Here is a 20,701-nt window from a genome sequence, read left to right on the forward strand (position 1 = left end):
GTGCTGTACAGATGTTCTGTGTCGTTATCCGTTTAGTTTCTCTGAGATACGAATGTACCAGCTTTAAATCTTTTTTTAACGCATAATCATTTTGTTGTTCATTAATTCATTTAATGAACATTTCTGTACTGTGGGTATTGTCAAATGGGTCAAAGTTCAAGTGCATTTTTCTGTAGAGGAATTATCACTTTTTGACGTCACTACTGTGGTATCTGTGGTATCACTTTTTTCGAATGGCTCAGGATGCAAGTATAGCCTTCATATATATATATATATATATATATATATATATATATATATATATATATATATATATATATATATATATATATAAACTGTGTCTGTAGAGGAGGTCAGGTGGATTTAGTGAGGTTTGTAGATGCATCTACCTGTGTTCCGAATACCTCCTCCCTGCTCTGACGTCCCACTTCTTAGCCAGTCACACGCGAGCATTGCTTTATCAGAGGGAGCGCCGCACCAATCACAGCGTCCTGCTTGCCTCAAACTTGGAGCGAAGGTATGCGTGCAGCTGCGGAGCCCCAGCTGAGATACACCCGCGCGCAGCACCTGGACGGAATTCGAGGCGAAATTCAAATCGATCGCGCTTCCAATCACGAGAACCAACGGCTTAATCAACAGGAGACTCTCAGAAAGAAACAGCAATCGATATTCATTCACTAGAGCGCTAGCTGCCTCGGCTGGCTGCATTTTCTTACTGTGAAAAAGGCAGGTGATGCTATTTCTATTGCCGTATTTCATGAATATATTATATATGACACTGTCCGTAACCGGTAGTTTCAAAACAGCAGGTTTAGCCGCATCGCAATACACATTTTATTATTTTTGTTTGTTTGTTTAGTTTAGTTTAATTTTATAATGAAGTAAGTATCCGTGCTGTAGCTAGCTTTGAAAGAAAACGGTATTTTTATTTAGAACACACACACAAAAAAAAAACAACTCGAGGGGAGGAATTAAAGCACAGCAAAAGGAATAGTTATCGAGAGAGAGAGAGAGAGAGAGAAAGAAAGAAAGAAAGAAAGAAAGCGGTACCGCTGTCTGGCGCATCAGGAGGTCCTTCAGTGACCGGGTTACCTGGGGATACACGCCCAGCTTGCCAGCTCCTCACTTCTCCTCACCGACCGCCGGGGTCCGTCCCTCAAGGGATGACGGAAAACAACGAGAAGGAAAATGAGCCGCAGAACCTGGAGGTCCAGCGCTCCCCGGGGACCGTGTCCATACAGCCCGTGTCCAAGGTAAGAAAAGCCGGGCTGGCCTCCGCCCCTCGGTGTCCTCTCTGCGGGCGCTAGTTCGGAGTTAGCAATGGGGGATAGGCAGGGATGGGGGGGATCGGCAGGGATGGGGGGTTTAAAAGGGATTTGAATTGGATACACTTTACATTTACAAACTACACGCACTCCTATCCACTCCACTATATTCGTGTGTGGAAGGTTGACTTCTGTCCGTCTATCCGGCAATTCGGGGGATGCTGCATTCCTCTCTCAAACTAGATCTCTATTGTAACAGTACTATATTGTAATGTATTTTATGTTGTATACTATATGTGTGTGTAATACGTAATATGTATATATATATAATGTGTGTGTGTATAACGGTTTGTCTAAACTCTACAGTTTCAAGTGTAATTGCTATTGAGTGCTCTAGAATAATGTGGATTTGCTATTATTAGCAGGGGCGTCATTTGCTATGGGGCAGGTTAGCAGTTGCCCCCCCCCTTCCTTTCATTGCTTACTTATGCATGTTATATGGAGAAATGATTCGGCAGTGTTATACATGAAAATCAATCTATCTCTTTTTCTAACATATTTTAGCTGAATGTAAATGTTGGTATTGTTCGGCAAATGAGAGGTTCTTTTCGTGCATGAAAAGGGTCAAAACGAACAGCTCCTGGGGACGGGAGACTGAGAGATCGCTGGGTTATTGCGTGCTAACCCGACATTAGAAAAGGCTGGCGATGACACAATTGCCAAGATGAAAGCGAGACGCTACTCGTTTATATCTGAGTTTACTCGTGATTATCCGTGTAAACATGCTATTTAAAACGCTGCCACACATTCCGACATTCACGGGAATGGAAGCTTATTTAGCAGTTTGTGTTAATTGGGTTATATTCATTATGCTTTCTTGCCCCTGGCTGTCTTTGTGAAGTGATCTGAAATAAGACTGTAAAGCGATTAAAAAAAAAAAAAAAAAAAAAGATGTTGTATTTGATTAATGGAGCAGTAGTTCCAGGTTACTTAACTGGGCTATTGGAAGCTGGCAGCAATTCGGTTAGCGTTATTACCCACTCTCTTAAAACACAAAGGTTTCAGCGAAAACGAAGAGGCCAACGTTACACTCTTTGTTACTATGAAATGTGACGTTGTGGGACAGCATTTTCCAGTTTGTTATAAACCAATGCTGTGCTTTAAAAAGACTTGAACAGTCGTGAACAGAGAACACTTCCCCTAAGAGAACACTCTTCTGGTGAAACACATTTTTCCCATTGTAAATACTCCGGCTAAAGGAACAGGAACTTCGCTTCAAAGAGCACCACTTCAAAACTGATACGGTATTGTTTGTAACCCCCCAACTCGACATCATTACCAGTTCAAAAGTGACTTGTCATCGCAGCAGTGTCTTGAGGGACACTGGTTTAATGCATCGTTTCATAACCGTCCTCATGTCATTGATTTGTTTTGTCTTCTGGTTACCTCATCGCTACAAAATGACATTAAACAAAGGGCAAAAATTGCTGCAAATTGTTCGAGCTCTTGAATAAACCCTGAATCGGACACAGACGCCAGGCAATTTGCTGTTTCCCGTTTTGATGAGTTGCTTCACCATTCTGTGATGTAACGCGCATGTCTTGAATATTAATACTGTGTATAAATTCATAGTTAATCTAGAGCTGCTGCTGCATTTAACGTGTGCAGGGGTGCTGTGTTCATTTAGTTTGACAGTTAGTTTATTAAAGTTAGTTTGTCTGCTAGTTTATTATTATAGTTTATTAACATGCCCATGCCTATTTCTCTTACTCAGTTCATATCATATGCTGATGCACGCGCGTCATGGCAAGTAATGGATATGTATTTATTTATTGATTCATATTGTGTCTGGTGGCTAACTCCGTCCACACTTCAGCTAAGAGCACACTTCACTTGCTTACCGAGAGCTGTTCTCTTAGCCGGAGAGTACTGTTTTGCACATTTTGTATCATTCTCGTTGTAAACTGGCTCAATTACTGCCTGTTTTTTCATGATGCTATCTGGGACAGTAAGTATTCAATGTTGACGGAACTTCACCTGCCCACCCCCTAGAATATTTCTGAAAGGACGCCCCAGATTATTACAGATTGTGGACCTGAAACTCCTCACCGTAACGCAGGCATACCTTTCAATCCGCACGCAACAAATCACACAGCAGCACACTTCTAACACGCACACCATCTGCAACAAAATAATGTAATAATGAATCTGCAGAATGTATTTAAACAATCGTGTGTGGGGGGGGGGGGGGGGGTCAGTCAGTGTGTGTGTGTGTCAGTGTGACAGTGTCTGTCTGTGTGTGTGTGTGTCAGTCTGTCTGTGTGTGTGTGTGTGTGTGTGTGTGTCTGTGTGTCTGTGTGTGTGTGTGTGTGTGTGTGTGTGTCTGTCTGTGTCAGTGTGTGTGTGTGTGTCAGTCTGTCTGTGTCAGTGTGTGTGTGTCTGTATTTTGGATGTTGATGTGCTATGTAGTGTTGTATTCTGATACTAGTTTTGGAGCTGCGCGGTGCGGTGCAGTTGCGACTCGTGTTGAATAGCACTGATTGAGTGAGATGTCAGGACCCGCAGGACCACATCGTATTAGACACAGTGGCGGGATCCTGTCTCTGCTGTGCACTGTTCATTTTAACAGCAGCTGGTAGTTTTTTTTTTGTTTGTTTTTTAATGTGTTTTTGGAAACTGAAAATATCTATCTATCTATGGACAGCTATGGCCAAGTTTTGCATGAACCTATAGAATTAATGAAAGTCGAATGAAACCTGCTGAATAATGCTACGCTAACACAGAATACTTTACGAAAAACTGACAAAAATTGAAAACAATTGTCATTTTAATCTATGAAATACTGTACTACTATTATGGCTTCTGGTAGACATTTGCAATATCATTCTGTAGCTGATTTGATTACCTGATGCTAAATAAGATCTAAATGATGTTTATGTAGTTATTTTCTTTTAAGCATGTCTAAATTCTAAAATTTGTAGGTGATGCAAAACTTTTAGCGACAGCTGTACACAGCATCCAAATGTAATCCAGAATGCCCAGATAGCTCCTTTCCATGACAGACAAGCAAGCAGATAGACAGAGACAGAGACAGAGACAGGCAAGCAATCAGATTCACAGGAGGTGCACCTCACCCCTGAAGTGTTTGTTGTATTTAATTAAAGTTTGAAAGTGCATCACAATCCCAGAGTGAGAAGCATGCAGAGCCCCCCCACAACCCCCCCCCCCCCATATAGAGTGAATGTACAGAGGAGAGGGAGGGCTGTGATGAATCACAGGTTCTGCGTTTAGGTAATAGTTGAAGTTGCTGCACTACAATACATTTCATGAGAACAAGCTGTGGTCTAGTTTAATGATCTAAATAAACAGGGGTCTATAAATGACACTGGCTTTGGAGCGTTCACTTGACCTGGAGATTTTACTACTGGAATGGTTTGGGTAGAACCTGCTCTGTAAAGGAGTGCCAAATGATGCTATCAAATCCATTTTCTGTAATAACCTTTAATAACATTATTACTGCACCCCCCCCATGAGAAGGGCATCTGAACTGCCTGTACTGTAAAAGGCCTTGACGTTTCTTTATACTTGACCGATTCTCCCCTCCCAATTTGCCTCGTTGAAAAGGCTTCGACCCTATAGCCCCCATACCCCTTCCCCGTGTTTCAGACTCTGTGGCATAACTGTAGGAAACTCGACTCTGGAAACTTAAATCCAAGAGGAAAAGCATTTAGGCTAATCCACTCTGCAGTCTGACTGATGCAGACATTATCGGGAACGTTTGTCAGCTGGGATTAGCTGACTTTAGAGCCTGCGCCAGGGACTGCAGTGGGAGATATGGGGGCCTGTACTTTGTAATCACGCAGCGTTGAGACTGTTGGCTGGGTTGTGCTTCTTGTTTAACAGCCTGCACTGTGAGGTCACTAGTGTAGCTGCTGAGTGCAGTAATGCAGCAGTGAAACGCTGCAGCCTGTCTGCACCGACCCTCCCTGCACTGCTGTGGCAGGCTTCCACCTCCACTAGGGGGCACCAGAGAGGTGTGTAGAAGGAATGTCTTGACATTGAGTTTCATTTTGATTCCTTGTGATAGCAGGAGCATTGCAGTTATTTTAGTGTTTTGAAATGTTCAATAGCTATGGATGATGAACACATCATCCACAAAGTAACAAAGGCTCCCATTGACAGAACAGCACCACTGCCACTGGACCTAAAGTGGCATTTTAAAGATAGTGATGTTTAGAATAAATGGGGTACCCCCGGATTTTAGTGTAAGGGTGTACGGCACGATTGGAATCTCAATAGATGGGTCACAATATGCATTACAGTATGACGTGTGTGTTAAAGTTTTTTGTTACAACTGAAATGATGTGAAAATCAGTGATATAAAAAAATTATATTTGACACACTAACAAAAATTAAATCCCCAAATCGCCTTCTTACCTTGAAGTCCCAGCCCATGGTGCTACTGCATAGTGCATTGCTCCTCCTGGTGGCTGGATCTTGCACTGCAGTCGTGCTGTTGAGTTGGTCGATGGCACTTCTCTCCAAAGCGTTCTGTTCTGTTCTCTGCAGTATTTTGAGAAGGCCGTGTGGGTCCCTGCGCTTTTCTGTCTTGATCGTCTATTTTTGTTTCTGTGTTTGTGAATTTGTAATCGCCGCTGTCACTGTCAGGGCTGTGAGAGGCTGGGGGCTCTTCTGAGAGCTGGCTGGCAGACTCAGAGTGACAGGGAGAGAGAGAGAGAGAGAGAGAGAGAGAGAGAGAGAGAGAGAGAGAGAGAGGGAGAGGGAGAGGCGAGACTACCGCTCCTTTATATAACACATCAAAAAACTGATCCCAGGCAGCATCAAGAAGCAGGGCTTTCATTACTAACAGGAGCTGTTCACTTATTATCTCACACAGTCACTGCTATTAAACAAAAAACATTTTTTACAGTAGCCCTCCGTAACTTAAAAGTGCTCAGAGTTTTTTTCCCAGACACTTCCAGATCGCCCCCAGCGTGTGTGCACATGGTGACGTCTGAACACGGGATAAGATACATTGGTACTGTAACTCGCAAGCGGGGATGTTTTTGAGTTCGTACAGGTGATTCATAACTCCTTGTCATCATAATAGACAATTTGCATTCCTTTTGCTCCCTGCGTTTGAATAATAGATTGATCATTGCTGTTTTTTACTCACTGGCCTCTTGATTGCAGCTGTAGCTGTCAGGTTGCATTGAGTAAGCATACAGTCACAGTACCACCCTATCCCTTAATTAGGGAAGGTACAGAATGAAGCCTTGTCTCTGTCTGCCTCTGTCTCCTCTAATTCTCTGATCTCTCTCTTGTTCTCTGAAGTGTTCTCCTCTTTCCCTTCTTCTGATGTTTTTCTTCATCTCTTTACGCCCACCTTCCTTTCTTTCCTCTCCCTCTCTCTGTCTCTCGTCGCTGTCAAACCTTCGATAGGGGCTGGTCTCGTATATGCCTGTCTGTCTGACGGTGCTTGACGGTCATGCCTAACAGCTTACCTGATGAGACACGACAGATTAATAAGCCTGTCAAGTTATAAAAGCATGTGGTGATGTACCCTGGTAACAGCACTGTGAAGTGCTGTGAAACACGATTGTTATGAAACTCGCAGTGAATGTAAAACCTTGACTGGCTCACACTGACTGCCGCTTCGCAGAATGACCAGGGTGCCGGAGTCAGCGGTGTGCGTTCAGCACTCTTGAACTGGGGCCCCTGGGGAACAGCCCTTAGCAAAGTTCACTGCTATCATTTTGCAGTTTCCACCGTGCTTACACTGTGTTAATTTGAGGCAGGTTGAGCATTTGAGTGGATTGGTAGGTCAGAGAATTCAGTTGGTGGGAGAGGGAAGGAGGGAGGAAGAAGGGGAGTGTGCACTTGAGGGAGTGAGCCGGTTCCAGCTGATGTATATTTTAAGAGTATATGAAATGATTGATCGATCTGCTCCATCGTGATGCTGATACAGACAGACACGCGCACACTGACACATCATTCATGAGAACAGAAAGGTCACACAGCAGTATCCGTGCTTCGAGTCAGGCGCATTGTGCTGTGAAAGCAGCGCTGCGAGTTGTGCTTTTAAAAGCTTTGATGGAGGAGAACGTCAGTTTAGTTCTGCTCGGCTTTAATATCAAACTAAAAGAGCAGAAATAATATTTTCCCTTTCTACTTTCCCTCCCCTGTGGCTCAGCTAGGAATCTGAATTCTAACCAAGCTTTAAAGCACTGTCCCAAAAAACAAATGTGTGGGTTTTGTGACTATGCTACCAGGATCTGGTACATAGGAATTGTTGTCCCATTTTGAATGATTTGTCTCTTTTTGCCGTTGATTTTATAATATGGTTATTTTTTGCCAGGACCCCCTTGTGAATGAGATGCTTATCTCAAGGGTACATAAAATACATTTGTAATTTGATGTCACCCTGTCCTGCAGGAGTACTGTACAGTAATGTAGGTAACCACCAAGTATTAAAACAAGAGAAGCAAAGACCCACCACAGCTGTAAGAGCACACAGCCACACTGTGCTTGCACTGTCGAAACTGTGTTCAATTGTATTATATGAGGTCTTTCTGTCTCTAGCTCTGCACCTGAGAGGGGTGAGGGGGGGAGAGCCGTGTTCTTATTCTTGTTAAATAGTATTGTTAAATCAAAAAGGATTTGCATTAGAAGAAGGGATCAGTGCAGCCATGTGTTTCTGCTGACTGTAAGATGAGTGATTGATTGAACCTTGTCCTGCTCTATCTCTCTCTCTCTCTCTCTCTCTCTCTCTCTCTCTCTCTCTCTCTCTCTCTCTCTCTCCCTAGCTGCAGAGGCTGAAGCGTTCGCTGTCCTTCAAGACCATGATCCGCAGTCGGAGCGTCGAGAACTTCTTCCAGCGTTCCAACAGCGAGATCCGTCTCCCCGGGGAACTCATCACGGTCCCGCCCCCTCCCCCTTCCCCTCCCCCTCCAGAGAACCCACCCCAGGCTCCCAGCCCCGCCTCCAGCCCGAACACCACCCTCACCTCTAAGCCCCCCACTCAGCTCCGCCCCCTTCGCATGCACTGCTTTCAGGAGCATGTGTTCCGAAAGCCCACCCACTGCCAGCTCTGCAAGCACATGATCGTGGGTGAGTCTCCTATCAGTTAACATGCACAGCTGATCATGGCTGTATATCAGTTAATTGATCCAGTCGACCCTTTGAATGAAGTTGTGTTCTGTGCCGTGCTGTGCTCTGATTGGTTGTGCCATGCTGTGCTGTGCTCTGATTTGTTTGTCGTTTTGTTGCAGGGAACTCCAAGCAGGGGCTGCGCTGTAAAGCCTGCAAGCTTGGCGCTCACTTGTGGTGTTCATCGGAGCTGTCACAGCAGCAGTGCAACGGCAAGGTGGTGAGAGAGGGGGTGAGGGGTCCTGTACTGACGCACAACAGGGGGCAAGGTGGTGAGAGAGGGGGTGAGGGGTCCTGTACTGATGCACAGCAGGGGACAAGGTGGTGAGAGAGAGGGTGAAGGGTCTTGTACTGATGCACAGCAGGGGGCAAGGTGATCAGAGAGGGGGTGAGGGGTCCTGTACTGATGCACAGCAGGGGGCAAGGTGGTCAGAGAGGGGGTGAGGGGTCCTGTACTGATGCACAGCAGGGGGCAAGGTGGTCAGAGAGGGGGTGAGGGGTCCTGTACTGATGCACAGCAGGGGACAAGGTGGTGAGAGAGAGGGTGAAGGGTCTTGTGCTGGTGCACAGCAGGGGGCAAGGTGGTGAGAGAGAGGGTGATGCACAGCAGGGGGAAGGTGGTGGGTGAGAGGTCCTGTACTGATGCGTAGCAGGGGGCTAGGTGGGGGGGAGGGCAAACTCAACTGAGTCAGATAAAGACAGTTACAGACAGACACCCATGCACACAGACATACACAGTTAGAGATACAAAGACACACAGTTACAGATACACACACATGCACACAGACAGACATACACAGTTAGAGACACACAGACAAACACACAGACACAGTTACAGAGACACACACAGCTATCCCAGTTGTTCCAGCACCATTCAAATGATGTTTCTGTACAGCTCTAGACACATGAATACAAAATGATATGTGACTCTCTGTGGATATACCGTAGAGATCTGACGTGCTGTCATGTAGCTGCACGGCTAAATATCAGGAGATCAATTCAGTTGTCATTCAGCACTGAGCAATGGTTAGAAAAATAGGAAAACATTTCTTATGATGATGTATTGTGATAATAATCCAAACATCATCAATATGCTATACCATAATCCTGCCACGCCGGTCTCTCAGTGCGACTTGTCCACCTCGCTGCTTATTTCACAGAAGTAATAATAGTAATACAGTGAACCAGCTGGCTACAGTTTCTGAGTTTCAGCCCAGATGGATTCATCAATAGCTTGCTGTTGTGAGCAGGTGACGCTCATACTCTGAAATCTCAATATAATCTTGGATCACTTTACATTTAGCTGTCTGAGGTGCAGTAGAGTTACAATGTTTGCATGTTGCGATATGCAGGGTACGTTACAATGCGTATTGCGGTGCACGCATCGACCCTGATTGTCTTTTTCTTCATATTATGGGTGATAAGTAGGTTGACTGCTCTTTATAGTTGATTTTTCAGCGGCTCACAAAATTCCATAATAAAATCACTCCCCTTTCAGTGAAGAACAGGGGTCGATAAATAAATGTACCTAATAAACGTATCTAATAAAGTCACCAAATCAGAACTAAACAAGTCGGACATTTCATTTAGGAGCTTGTGACTCGTCTAAAGACGTTCATTATTTATTGATTACTTGTTTGGTAATGTCGGTTTGGAGTATGCAGCTTTGAGACTGTCCAAGCCCAATGATCATTACTGGCAGACTGTTGAAAATGAAACTCAAATGAGGCACTGAAGGGAAGGGGTGTGTTCATCTTTTGCTCTTGCTCTCTTTCTCTCTCAGTCGGGGGCGTTCAAGCGGAATTTCAGCTCCCCCCTCCTGGTGAATGACCAGCTGTGTGTGGTGAAGGAGACCCCTCCCCCTGGTGAGTACCCTCCTGACTTCAGTACTGAAATTGTAGTGAACTCCAATGTTAAGTGGGAGTGAAAAGGTGCACTAATGTCATGATACGTCTGTGTGTTTTTGTGTGTCCGTGTGTGTGTGTGTGTCTCTGTCTCTGCACGTGTTTGTGTGTGTGCATGTTTCTGCCTCTGTGTGTGTCACTGTGTGTCTCTGTGTGTGTGTCTGCGTGTGTCTCTGTGTCTGTGTGTCTCTCTCTCTCTGTCTGCGTGTGTGTGTGTTTCAGCAGGAAAAGCCCGTGTGGACCCCGTCTATGAGACTCTGCGCTACGGGACCTCCCTCGCTCAGCTGGAACGCTCCAGCTTCGGCAGTGTCTCCGAGTCCCCCACCAGGAGCCTGGTAGGAACCCTTCACCCTGAACTCTAAACCCATCCAGCCCCCTGCCCCAGACAAACTGCTATTACACTGCCCAGTACAACCAGCAGCCCCCTGCACCCTGCACCAGACAAACTGTTATTAGTGCCCAGTACAACCAGCAGCCCCCTGCACCCTGCCCCAGACAAACTGTTATTACACTGGCCAGTACAACCAGCAGCCCCCTGCCCCAGACAGACTGCTATTACACTGCCCGGTATAACCATGAGAATCAGACAGGACGCCTGGAGTGCTTTTATGGTCTCTTTTATTTTAGTATTTTATTGTTCAATCTTGATTGACATGTGTCACTTCCTGCTGCTGACTGTGCATGTCACTTCCTGTGCAGAATGAGCGGGACGAGGGTGGAGAGGATGGGGAGGAGAGCCTGCGGAACGGAGAGGAGGAGATGGGCAGCCAGGGTGAGAGAAACACCAAATACTGTCACTGCACCCTGCACGTTACACACTACACCATGTACCCTGCACACAACACACTGCACACTCCTCACTGTACCCTGCACATAGAATACTAAATACTTCACCCTGCACCCTGAGTATCATTACATACTGCGCTACACACTGAGACACTGAGCTGGCTAGTTTTTGCAGAGGGAGGGGGTTGTAGGCACAGCACAGTGATAGTTTAATAGGAAATGAAAAGATTTCCAAATGCAGGCATGTTATTTTTGCTGCGGTAAGCTCCTCAGAGATAGAGGGAGAGATTAGTCTTGCCAGCGACAGTGACAACCTTGGCTCAGAGCATTGCTACCAATTCAAATCCAGGGAATACTAGGCAAGCAAGCCTTCAGGAACGTCCCAGCTGACAGATTGAGCACGGCAAGAGCATCGTTATTCTTGAAGAAGACTAGAGAGCTAGCCATGCCCACTGCCCTGTCCCACCCTCTCCCTTCAATTTTCTGTTCCACTCGTGTGTTTCTCACCCTTTCTCACTCTTCCTCAATCTCATTCATTCTCTCTCTCTCTCACTCTTTTGAACAGAAGGCGATAAGGCCGCGTCGGAGGACAGAGTCAGCTTGAAGGTAAAGTCTATATTATTATTATTATTATTATTATTATTATTATTATTATATATAAATAAGTGGGTGGCATTATGATAAATTATGAGGGGTGGGGGGGGGGGGATCCCCTCTAGGGGAGGTCTGAGCCCCCAAAAACACTCTACGTGGGGTTTTACAAATTCCTCCGCAAGAAGTTAACGAGGGCGTTCTTCACTTGCTGCAGTGAGTCAGTCAGTGAGTAGTCATGAGCACACACACACACACACACACACACACACTGACTCGCACTCTCTCACACACACACACACACACTCTCTCTCACACACACACACACACACACACACTGACTCGCACTCTCTCACACACACACACACACACACACACACACTCTCTCTCTCACACACACACACACACACACACACGCACTCTTTCTCACACACACACACACAGACTCGCACTCTCTCACACACACACACACACACACACACAGACTCACACACACACACACACACACACACACACACACACACACACACACACACACTGACTCACACTCACACACACACACACACACTGACTCGCACTCTCTCACACTCACACACACACACACTGACTCACACTCACACACACACACACACTGACACACACACACACTCACACACTCACACTCACACACACTGACATACACACTCTCACACACATTCAAACTTTTCAATTTTTTTTCAAATTCAAAAGTGCTTTGTTGGCATGACTAACATCAGCAGTATTGCCAAAGCAAATACAAAACATAACATGTGACACAACATATCGTACAAAAACAGCCATCTTATCAGCATTGCTAAAGTTTTGCACAGTGAGATAGAATAAAAATAAAAGTATGGAAAAATACAGATTAAAATAAATAAATAAAGCAATAATTTTAAATGATAAAGGAAAAATACAGTAACAGTAAATAATAATAACAACAGTGCAGTGAGATTTATAATAGTAATAAAATGAATAGCAGTTAACAGAATATGAACACTAGTGGTGCCACGCTGCAGAGTGCTCAGTGTGTCCCTCAGGCTGGGACAGGTGGACACGTACTGGGCAGCCAGTGGGGCTGTGTGTCCCTCCCCCAGGAGGACAGCTAGTTTTTTGGGGTTGGTCATTTTTGGTAAATGGGGGAAGGAAATTGTAAATTTTTCAAAATAATCTTTCCTCGTTTGGGAGTATTTATTGCAGTGCTGGAAAAAGTGCATCTCTGTCTCAACCTCTCCTGTCTCGCAGTGACCACACAGCCCATCTTCTCTGGGCAGCCAGGTTTTTTTGTGTCTGCCTTTTTCTATGGCCATGTTGTGATAACTGAGCCTGTACTTGGTCAGGCTCTGTCTCTGCCTTGTATCTCTGACAGTGAAGAGATACTCTGCGAGGGTGTACTTTCTGTTTAGGGCCCGATAGCAATCAAGTTTATTCTGGGATTTACTTTCATTGTCCCAATGTTCCAGATAAGATATTTTGTTTTATAATTTGGTTGACTCTGACTGGCAGCTGGTTAGCAGTGCTGACCTGAAGCGGGTTGGTTTTAGTGGAGGTCAGTGCAGTGAGCTTCAGGGCCAGCTGACTGTGGGGTCTCTTTTCTGGGCTTAGCTCTTGAGTTTGCAGGGTCTTGTACTGGAGGGAGTCTGGGGGGCTTGTGTGGAGATGCATCCAGAATTTGAGTGCTCTTTTTTTGGATGTGGATGAACAGTGGGTAATGACCTAATTTAGCCCTGCATGCATGCATGACTATGTGTTTTCCTCTGTACTTGTAATATATTTTTGCAGAATTCTGCATGCAGGGTTTCTGCAGGATGCTTGTCCCATTTTGTGTAGTTCTGCTGACTGAGTGGACCCCATACCTCACTTCCATAGAGCGCAGTGGGCTGGATGACGCTGTTAGAAATTTTGGACCAGATTCTAATGGGCATATTTATTTTATATAGCCTTCTTTTGATGGCATAGAAAGCTCTGCAAGCTTCTTCTTTTAATGCATTCACTGCCAGGCCAAAGCTCCCTGAGGCATTGATTGTTAGTCCGAGGTAACTGCAATTAAGTGTGTGTTCCACAGACAGCAGAACAGGTCATCTGCATAGAGCAGGAATTTCACTTCCATGTCACGGATAGTGAGGCCAGGAGCTGCAGACTGATAAACTTTACCCCCCCACTCCGATTTGGAGAATTTTATAATATAAACCCTTGTGCCATCATTGAAATCAGTGAAGCATGCAAAAATGTTGTCCTTACACTCACACACTCTCTCACACTCTCACACACACACACACACACTCACAGACTCAGACACTAGCACACTCACTCACACACTCAGACTCACACACACACACACACACACACACACACGCTCACACAGACACACACAGACTGACTCACTCACACACACACACACTCACACCACACAGACTGACCTCTCCCCTCCTCTCTCTCTCTGTCTTTCTCAGGCCAGGTGACAGGGTGCAGGTGACAGATGACTCCAATGAAGACTGGTGGAAGGTGGGTGCTGAGACCTGTGGCTGTCGGAATCATGACACAACTTGCCTCTGTGTGTACATTTAAAATAAATAAAAAGGTTAAAAATAATATTTGTGAAGAAGATGGACGACCTGGAAACTTTTGCAGTTTTCCTCACATACTACACATTTACCATACTTTACCATACCTCTCTGTGCTTTACAATGCTTGCCTATGCTTTATCATACCTCTCTGTGCTTTATTATACTTTGCTGTGCTTTTACTATGGGAAACTTTTAATCAGGGAGTGTCTGTGAGATTTGAACCCGGGTTTCGTGTTCAGTTGAGCACCATCACCCCCCTCCCACTCCCCATAACACTTCAATAAAACAAAAACAACAACAAAAAATCCACCTCTTGTGAAAGAGGCTGAGCAGCACAGCATAATGGATCAAGAAACTCCACGACCTGGAATGACATTTAATAAAAGTTTAATGAGGTTTAGTCATTCAGGTTTATAATGGAATCGTTCTGAACTGCTCACTGTGGAAAGGTTGAGTGGAATGACAGGCATACAGTGAGGCACGCACACACTGAGACCCGCACGCACACACTGAGCATTTCATTTTCAGTGCTCCACCTTCCCATTATACAGTTGCATGTTTTATTTTCTGTCTCTTTGCTGGACAGTCAGTGTGCCCCTTTCTTTCCTTTAGGCTGTACAGGGCGATTTATAATCTGTGCAGCTGTGCATGTTTTGCATTGTTTTCAATTCAGCTTAAATGCTGACATTATTGCAAACCTGTGCCGTGTGCATCTCCCGTGTGTGTGTCTCAGTGTGTGCATGTGTGTCTCTGTGTGTGGCTCAGTCTGTGTGTGTGTGTCATATAGGCATGTGTGTCTCAGTGTATAGTGTGTGTGTCTTAGTGTATAGTGTTAGTGCGTGTCTGTGTCTCAGTGTATAGTATTAGTGTGTGTGTCATAGTTTTAGTGTATGTGTCTCAGTGTATAGTGTGGGTGTGTGTCTCAACTCAACACGACACGACCATCATGACAGTAAAACAGACATAATGAAGCGTTCTTCCCTTTGTATAAGTTAGTGATGAGCAGATGTGTCATTTGCACTAAGAGGACAGCATAATGAGGCTGGCAGTGCTGCGTCTCAGTGCTGTGTGTCAGTGCGGCGTCTCACTGCCGCATCTCAGTGCTGTGTCTCAGTGCTGCGTGTCGGTGCTGCATGTCAGTGCTGCGTCTCAGTGCTGCATCTCAGTGTTGTGTCTCAGTGCTGCGTCTCATTGCTGTGTGTCAGTGCTGCGTCTCAGTGCGGTGTCTCAATGCTGCCTCAGCGATGTTTCTGCTCACACAGGTGCTCCTCGCTCAGGTACAGCAGAGCAGCTTTAACCCTTTCAGTTCTGGGGAGAAGTAGGAGTATAACACAGCTCCCAGTTCAGATATCAACCTCCACACACAAGTAAACCAATCCCCTGCCTCCTCCAATCAAACACAAGCACAGCTCCTCCCCTCCAAGCTCTCCCCGATCAGAGTCACTTCACCTGCAGTGTTCTCATCCATAACCATAAAACACCCAGCAGCACTGAATCCAGAATCACTAAGCTTACTTCAGTGAGGAACCTGTAGATTAGAAGTCTTTCTTGAGGTCTTCCTGTGTGCATATGTACTTGTCCCGTGTTAAACATACATGTGTTGACTGCATGCTGTGCTGGCTCTGTGTTGACTGCATGCTGTGCTGGCTCTGTGTTGATCCCGTGCTGTGCTGGCTCTGTGTTGATCCCGTGCTGTGCTGGCTCTGTGTTGACTGCATGCTGTGCTGGCTCTGTGTTGACTGCATGCTGTGCTGGCTCTGTGTTGAATGCATGCTGTGCTGGCTCTGTGTTGATCCCGTGCTGTGCTGGCTCTGTGTTGACTGCATGCTGTGCTGGCTCTGTGTTGACTGCATGCTGTGCTGGCTCTGTGTTGATCCCGTGCTGTGCTGGCTCTGTGTTGACTGCATGCTGTGCTGGCTCTGTGTTGACTGCATGCTGTGCTGGCTCTGTGTTGATCCCGTGCTGTGCTGGCTCTGTGTTGACTGCATGCTGTGCTGGCTCTGTGTTGACTGCATGCTGTGCTGGCTCTGTGTTGACTGCATGCTGTGCTGGCTCTGTGTTGATCCCGTGCTGTGCTGGCTCTGTGTTGACTGCATGCTGTGCTGGCTCTGTGTTGATCCCGTGCTGTGCTGGCTCTGTGTTGACTGCATGCTGTGCTGGCTCTGTGTTGACTGCATGCTGTGCTGGGATCAACACAGAGCCAGCACAGCATGCAGTCAACACAGAGCCAGCACAGCATGCAGTCAACACAGAGCCAGCACAGCATGCAGTCAACACAGAGCCAGCACAGCACGGGATCATCCTTCAAGAAGCTGCTTGATGAGATTTTGGGATCAATAAGCTACTAACAACCAAACGAGCAAGATGGGCCGAATGGCCTCCTCTCGTTTGTAAACGTTCTTATGTTCTTATGTTCTTATGGCTCTGTGTTGATCCCGTGCTGTGCTGGCTCTGTGTTGACTGCATGCTGTGCTGGCTCTGTGTTGACTGCATGCTGTGCTGGCTCTGTGTTGATCCCGTGCTGTGCTGGCTCTGTGTTGACTGCATGCTGTGCTGGCTCTGTGTTGATCCCGTGCTGTGCTGGCTCTGTGTTGACTGCATGCTGTGCTGGCTCTGTGTTGATCCCGTGCCGTGCTGGCTCTGTGGTGACTGCATGTCACTGTTTTGTCTCCGCAGGGTAAGAGCGCGGACAAGGTCGGCTTCTTCCCAGCAAACTTTGTCCAGAGAGTGCGGCCAGGGGAGAGGGTGTGGAGAGCCAGCAACTCCTACCAGGGCAGGAGGGAGCTGGGACAGATGAGTGTGAAAGAGTGCCAGGTGAGAGGGAGGGGAGTTTGGGGGGAGTTTGTGGGAGGAGGGGGTGGTGCTTGGTTATCCTGTCTTTTTCTCTACCCCACTCTGCCTCCACTCCTCCTCAGATCTGCGTTGGGAAAGGCGAGGACAGGGAAGGATTTCTGAAGGTGAGCAGCGGTAAGAAGAGGGGTCTGGTACCCACAGACTCGCTGGAGGAGATTTGAGCCACACCCAGCCTTCACTGTGCACTCCTCTGGCACCCCACACTGGAGCTGTGAGAGAGGAGCAGGGGCTGAACCCTCAAACTGACCAGCACCCCAACACTGGAGCCGGGGGACTACCTTGATTTCACTGAGCTGCACTGTAACATCACAGCATCACTTGAACATTTCTATCACAGCACCCCAGGCAGGCTTTGGAGCTGTGTACTGGTGGTGTCTATTGGGATGCACTGGGATCTACCACTGGACACAATCTCCCAGTCCACTCTGCTTCCGCTGCATTTTGTTTTGGGGATCAGGAGGCATGTTCAGGTCCGGTCGGGTCCCTGTGGTAGGCACTGCTCATCGGCAGGCTTGCTGTTGGGGTTTGTTTTTCTTCCAGGAGGTTTTAAGTGGTCTTCAGTTCTCAAGACTAGGGTTGTGTGGCCCCTGGAATATTGTTTTAAACCCAGCTTGGGCACCTCCCCCTCTCTCCTCTACTCTGCACCCGGCAGATCACACTTTACAGATGAGACCGGCGGACAACTGCACCACCTTTTCTTTCCCTTTTTAATTTGCACAAGGAAAATAAATCTGTTCCCTCTCTCCTCATTGCAGCAATAGATCAGGGCAGAGTACTTAGTGACCCTTATAAAACTAAAGTGTAATAAAGCACAGCGAAAGCATGCATAGCTGAGTATTGTAAAGTACAGGGAGGTCTGGTAAAGCATAGGCATGCATTGTAAAGTATAGAGAGGTATAGTAAAGCATATTACAAAACAGACAAACCTGGTAGAAGCACAGTATAACCAAGAGGGTGAAGACTGCAAATAAATGTACCACAGTAAACTTTTATGAGGGAAGACATGATTTGTTTTTTTAATGCTGTGTTTTCAGCGGCAGTGCGCTGGGTGCTGTGGTTGTGATGCGAGTTTGCAAACTCGATGGCTCTGATTGTTCCTCGTTGTGAATGCATCACATGCCTGTCTCAGTGTCATTTGGAGGGGAGGAATCAAGAACCTGGGGATTTTAAGACGCTGATATTCGGGGGGGGGGGGGGTAGGGTGTTAATTCGATCTCAAATTTGGTCTCTGTGTCTCTCTGTCCTTCACCAGGGAGAATTTATTTAAACACACAGAGACTTTCCTGGCGATGTTAATAGTTTAAAGTTTAATATTTTCCTAAACGTTTAAGTGACAGTGTCTAGACGTACAGTATTATATATATTATATATATATCTATATATATAATATATATAGAGAGAGAGAGAGAGAGAGAGAGAGAGAGAGAGAGAGAGAGAGAGAGAGAGAGAAGAGAGAGAGAGAGAGAGAGAGAGCAGAGCGACATTCAAATGTAGTCTTCGCACAGTTACACTTCAATAAGTAAGTTATTATCCTCATACAAAACTACAACGGGTGCAATTGCAACGTGGCGTGGCGCAGTCTCTTTCGCGGAGGTTAATGGAATGATGGAGGGCTGCTCCAGCTTTTATTGGGCGGGGGGGAGGGGGGATTTACTTAAAATTCCTATTACGTTTAAACTAGTTTAAATGCTACACTTTTAAATAACATGCCTGCTCTTTTTACGTTTCCTAGTAATATTTGTACTGTATATACCAGTAGCTATATAGTTAGTTAGTGAATTAAAACGAATACATATAGTAAATGGACGCTGCATGGAAAGCAGAAGGCTGCACTTGCATAGCGGGCCCATCAATGCACTTGCATTGATGGTTCACGGGTCTTCATGTCATTTCTTTTAACGGCGTTGACTCTGCAATTGGTTGGTTTCGTTCTCCAGCGCGTTGATTTGAAGACGTTGAGATAGACGCCTGGCAGTGGAAACGCTATCCATTCCACTCAGTCATTTTTCTTCGTATTTCTAAATGCTGTCGCTGTTTATCGAGTGTTTATCGGGTCTAATGAAAAGCACTGAACACTAGGTTGCGGATGCAACCCTGGTTCCCTGAAAGAGAAAATAACCATCAACGTATGGGACATTGCCGTCAGGCAGTAGGGATTGGCTGAGCTTTATAGCAAACCTGCCGAAAGGCCTCTGCGCGAGCTAACGTGTAAGACCGCACCCCTAGGAGTTTACTATACGCAGCGTGCGGAGACTATCTTCCTCTTTTGCTCTTCAGGCTGTGAAGGCTTCCGGAGTGACCTCGCGGGTTGATGGTTATTTTCTCTTTCAGGGAACCGGAGTTGCATCCGCAACCTATCATTCCCTTTCAATTCGAAAATAACCATCAACGTATGGGAACAGTGTACCCAAGCCGTCGCGAGGGAGGATTCTCAGCAGTAGGACAGACTTACATCATAACGCAATAGCGTAGGTAATACATCTAAGCATCTGTGGAGCTGCGCCTCAGCGTCTATGCTCGCAATGACACCTGTCCTAAGTGGAATGGTAAACACCATACTGGCATCCTAGAGTGCCATGGAGTGTAGTACCGAAGCTCCAAATAGTGGAGCAGAGGAATCCAGTACGTTCAACTGGTAAAACCTCATAAAAGTATGTGGTGTAGCCCAACTGGCTGCCGCGCAAATGTCAGACACTGGCACTCCCTTAAAGAGGGTCCAGGATATCGCCATACCCCTAGTGGAATGCGCCTTCAGCTGCCCTGGTGGTGGAAGGCCTGCAGATTCATAAGCTAATTTAATAGCATCCACTATCCAATGGGAAAGGCGTTGTTTAGACAACGGCTGACCCAAAGTCTTAGAACCATGGCATATGAACAATTGTTCTGTTTGCCTCACAGTCGTTGTACGGTCAATATAACACCTCAATGCCCGCACGGGGCAGAGCACGTGTAACCGTTCTTCCTCTGGGGAAGAAAAAGGAGGAGGATGGAACGCCATCAACTCGACTGGCTGGTTCATGTGGAATGGGGATATGACCTTTGGTAAAAAGGTTGGATTTGGACGCATGGAGACCTTAGAACCGTCTCCTGCGAAATGAGTACATGAAGGATGCACTGACAGTGCATGTAACTCGCTGACACGTTTAGCTGACACCACTGACAGCAGAAACGCAGTTTTAATAGACACAAGCCTCATATCCACAGTGTGGACAGGCTCAAATGGTACCTTGGTAAGGGCTTCTAGCACCACATCAAGGCTTCTTGACAGTAAACTGGTCGTCCTTGGAGGTCGCAAACGTCTTGCGCCTTTGAGGAACTGCGATGCCAGAAAATGGCAACCTGGTGATAACCTGTCAATGCGTACATGGCAAGCTAATATGGCGGCTAAATACACTTTAAGTGTAGAGGGAGATTTCCCTTCATCTAACAGTTTCTGTAGAGCAACGCTCTGTCTAGGAACGGGAGACGTCGCAGCAAATGGCCAAGATGTGGCCAAATAAGCAGTTCCAGCCGAAGCAGCCTCAGGAACAGCCATGGCGTAAGACACCGCCACAGCAGCAGGCGCAAC

The 20,701-nt window shown here is 46.3% G+C and overlaps 1 protein-coding gene across 1 annotated transcript; it reads left to right on the forward strand.

The window, feature by feature from the left end:
• The first annotated feature begins 455 nt into the window (after window positions 1-455).
• On the forward strand, window positions 456-18,312 carry LOC121324905 (SH3 and cysteine-rich domain-containing protein 2-like). Its single transcript, XM_041267107.1, has 11 exons — window positions 456-1,253; window positions 8,072-8,375; window positions 8,537-8,634; window positions 10,198-10,279; window positions 10,541-10,653; window positions 11,018-11,090; window positions 11,670-11,710; window positions 13,220-13,299; window positions 14,167-14,218; window positions 16,957-17,094; window positions 17,196-18,312. The coding sequence occupies exons 1-11, from the start codon at window positions 1,164-1,166 to the stop codon at window positions 17,292-17,294; spliced, it is 1,170 nt and encodes a 389-aa protein (XP_041123041.1). The 5' UTR covers window positions 456-1,163; the 3' UTR covers window positions 17,295-18,312.
• The last annotated feature ends 2,389 nt before the right edge of the window (window positions 18,313-20,701 follow it).

This window comes from Polyodon spathula, chromosome 12, assembly GCF_017654505.1.
Source record: "Polyodon spathula isolate WHYD16114869_AA chromosome 12, ASM1765450v1, whole genome shotgun sequence".
NCBI classification, from domain to species: domain Eukaryota; kingdom Metazoa; phylum Chordata; class Actinopteri; order Acipenseriformes; family Polyodontidae; genus Polyodon; species Polyodon spathula.

Coding starts and splice junctions, on each gene's coding strand:
- LOC121324905 (XM_041267107.1), top strand. CDS start 1,164: ATGACGGAAAACAACGAGAAGGAAAATGAGCCGCAGAACCTGGAGGTC. Junction 13,300..14,166: donor CAGGGCCAGCTGACTGTGGG/GTCTCTTTTCTG, acceptor TGTCTTTCTCAG/GCCAGGTGACAGGGTGCAGG. Junction 14,219..16,956: donor CCAATGAAGACTGGTGGAAG/GTGGGTGCTGAG, acceptor TTGTCTCCGCAG/GGTAAGAGCGCGGACAAGGT.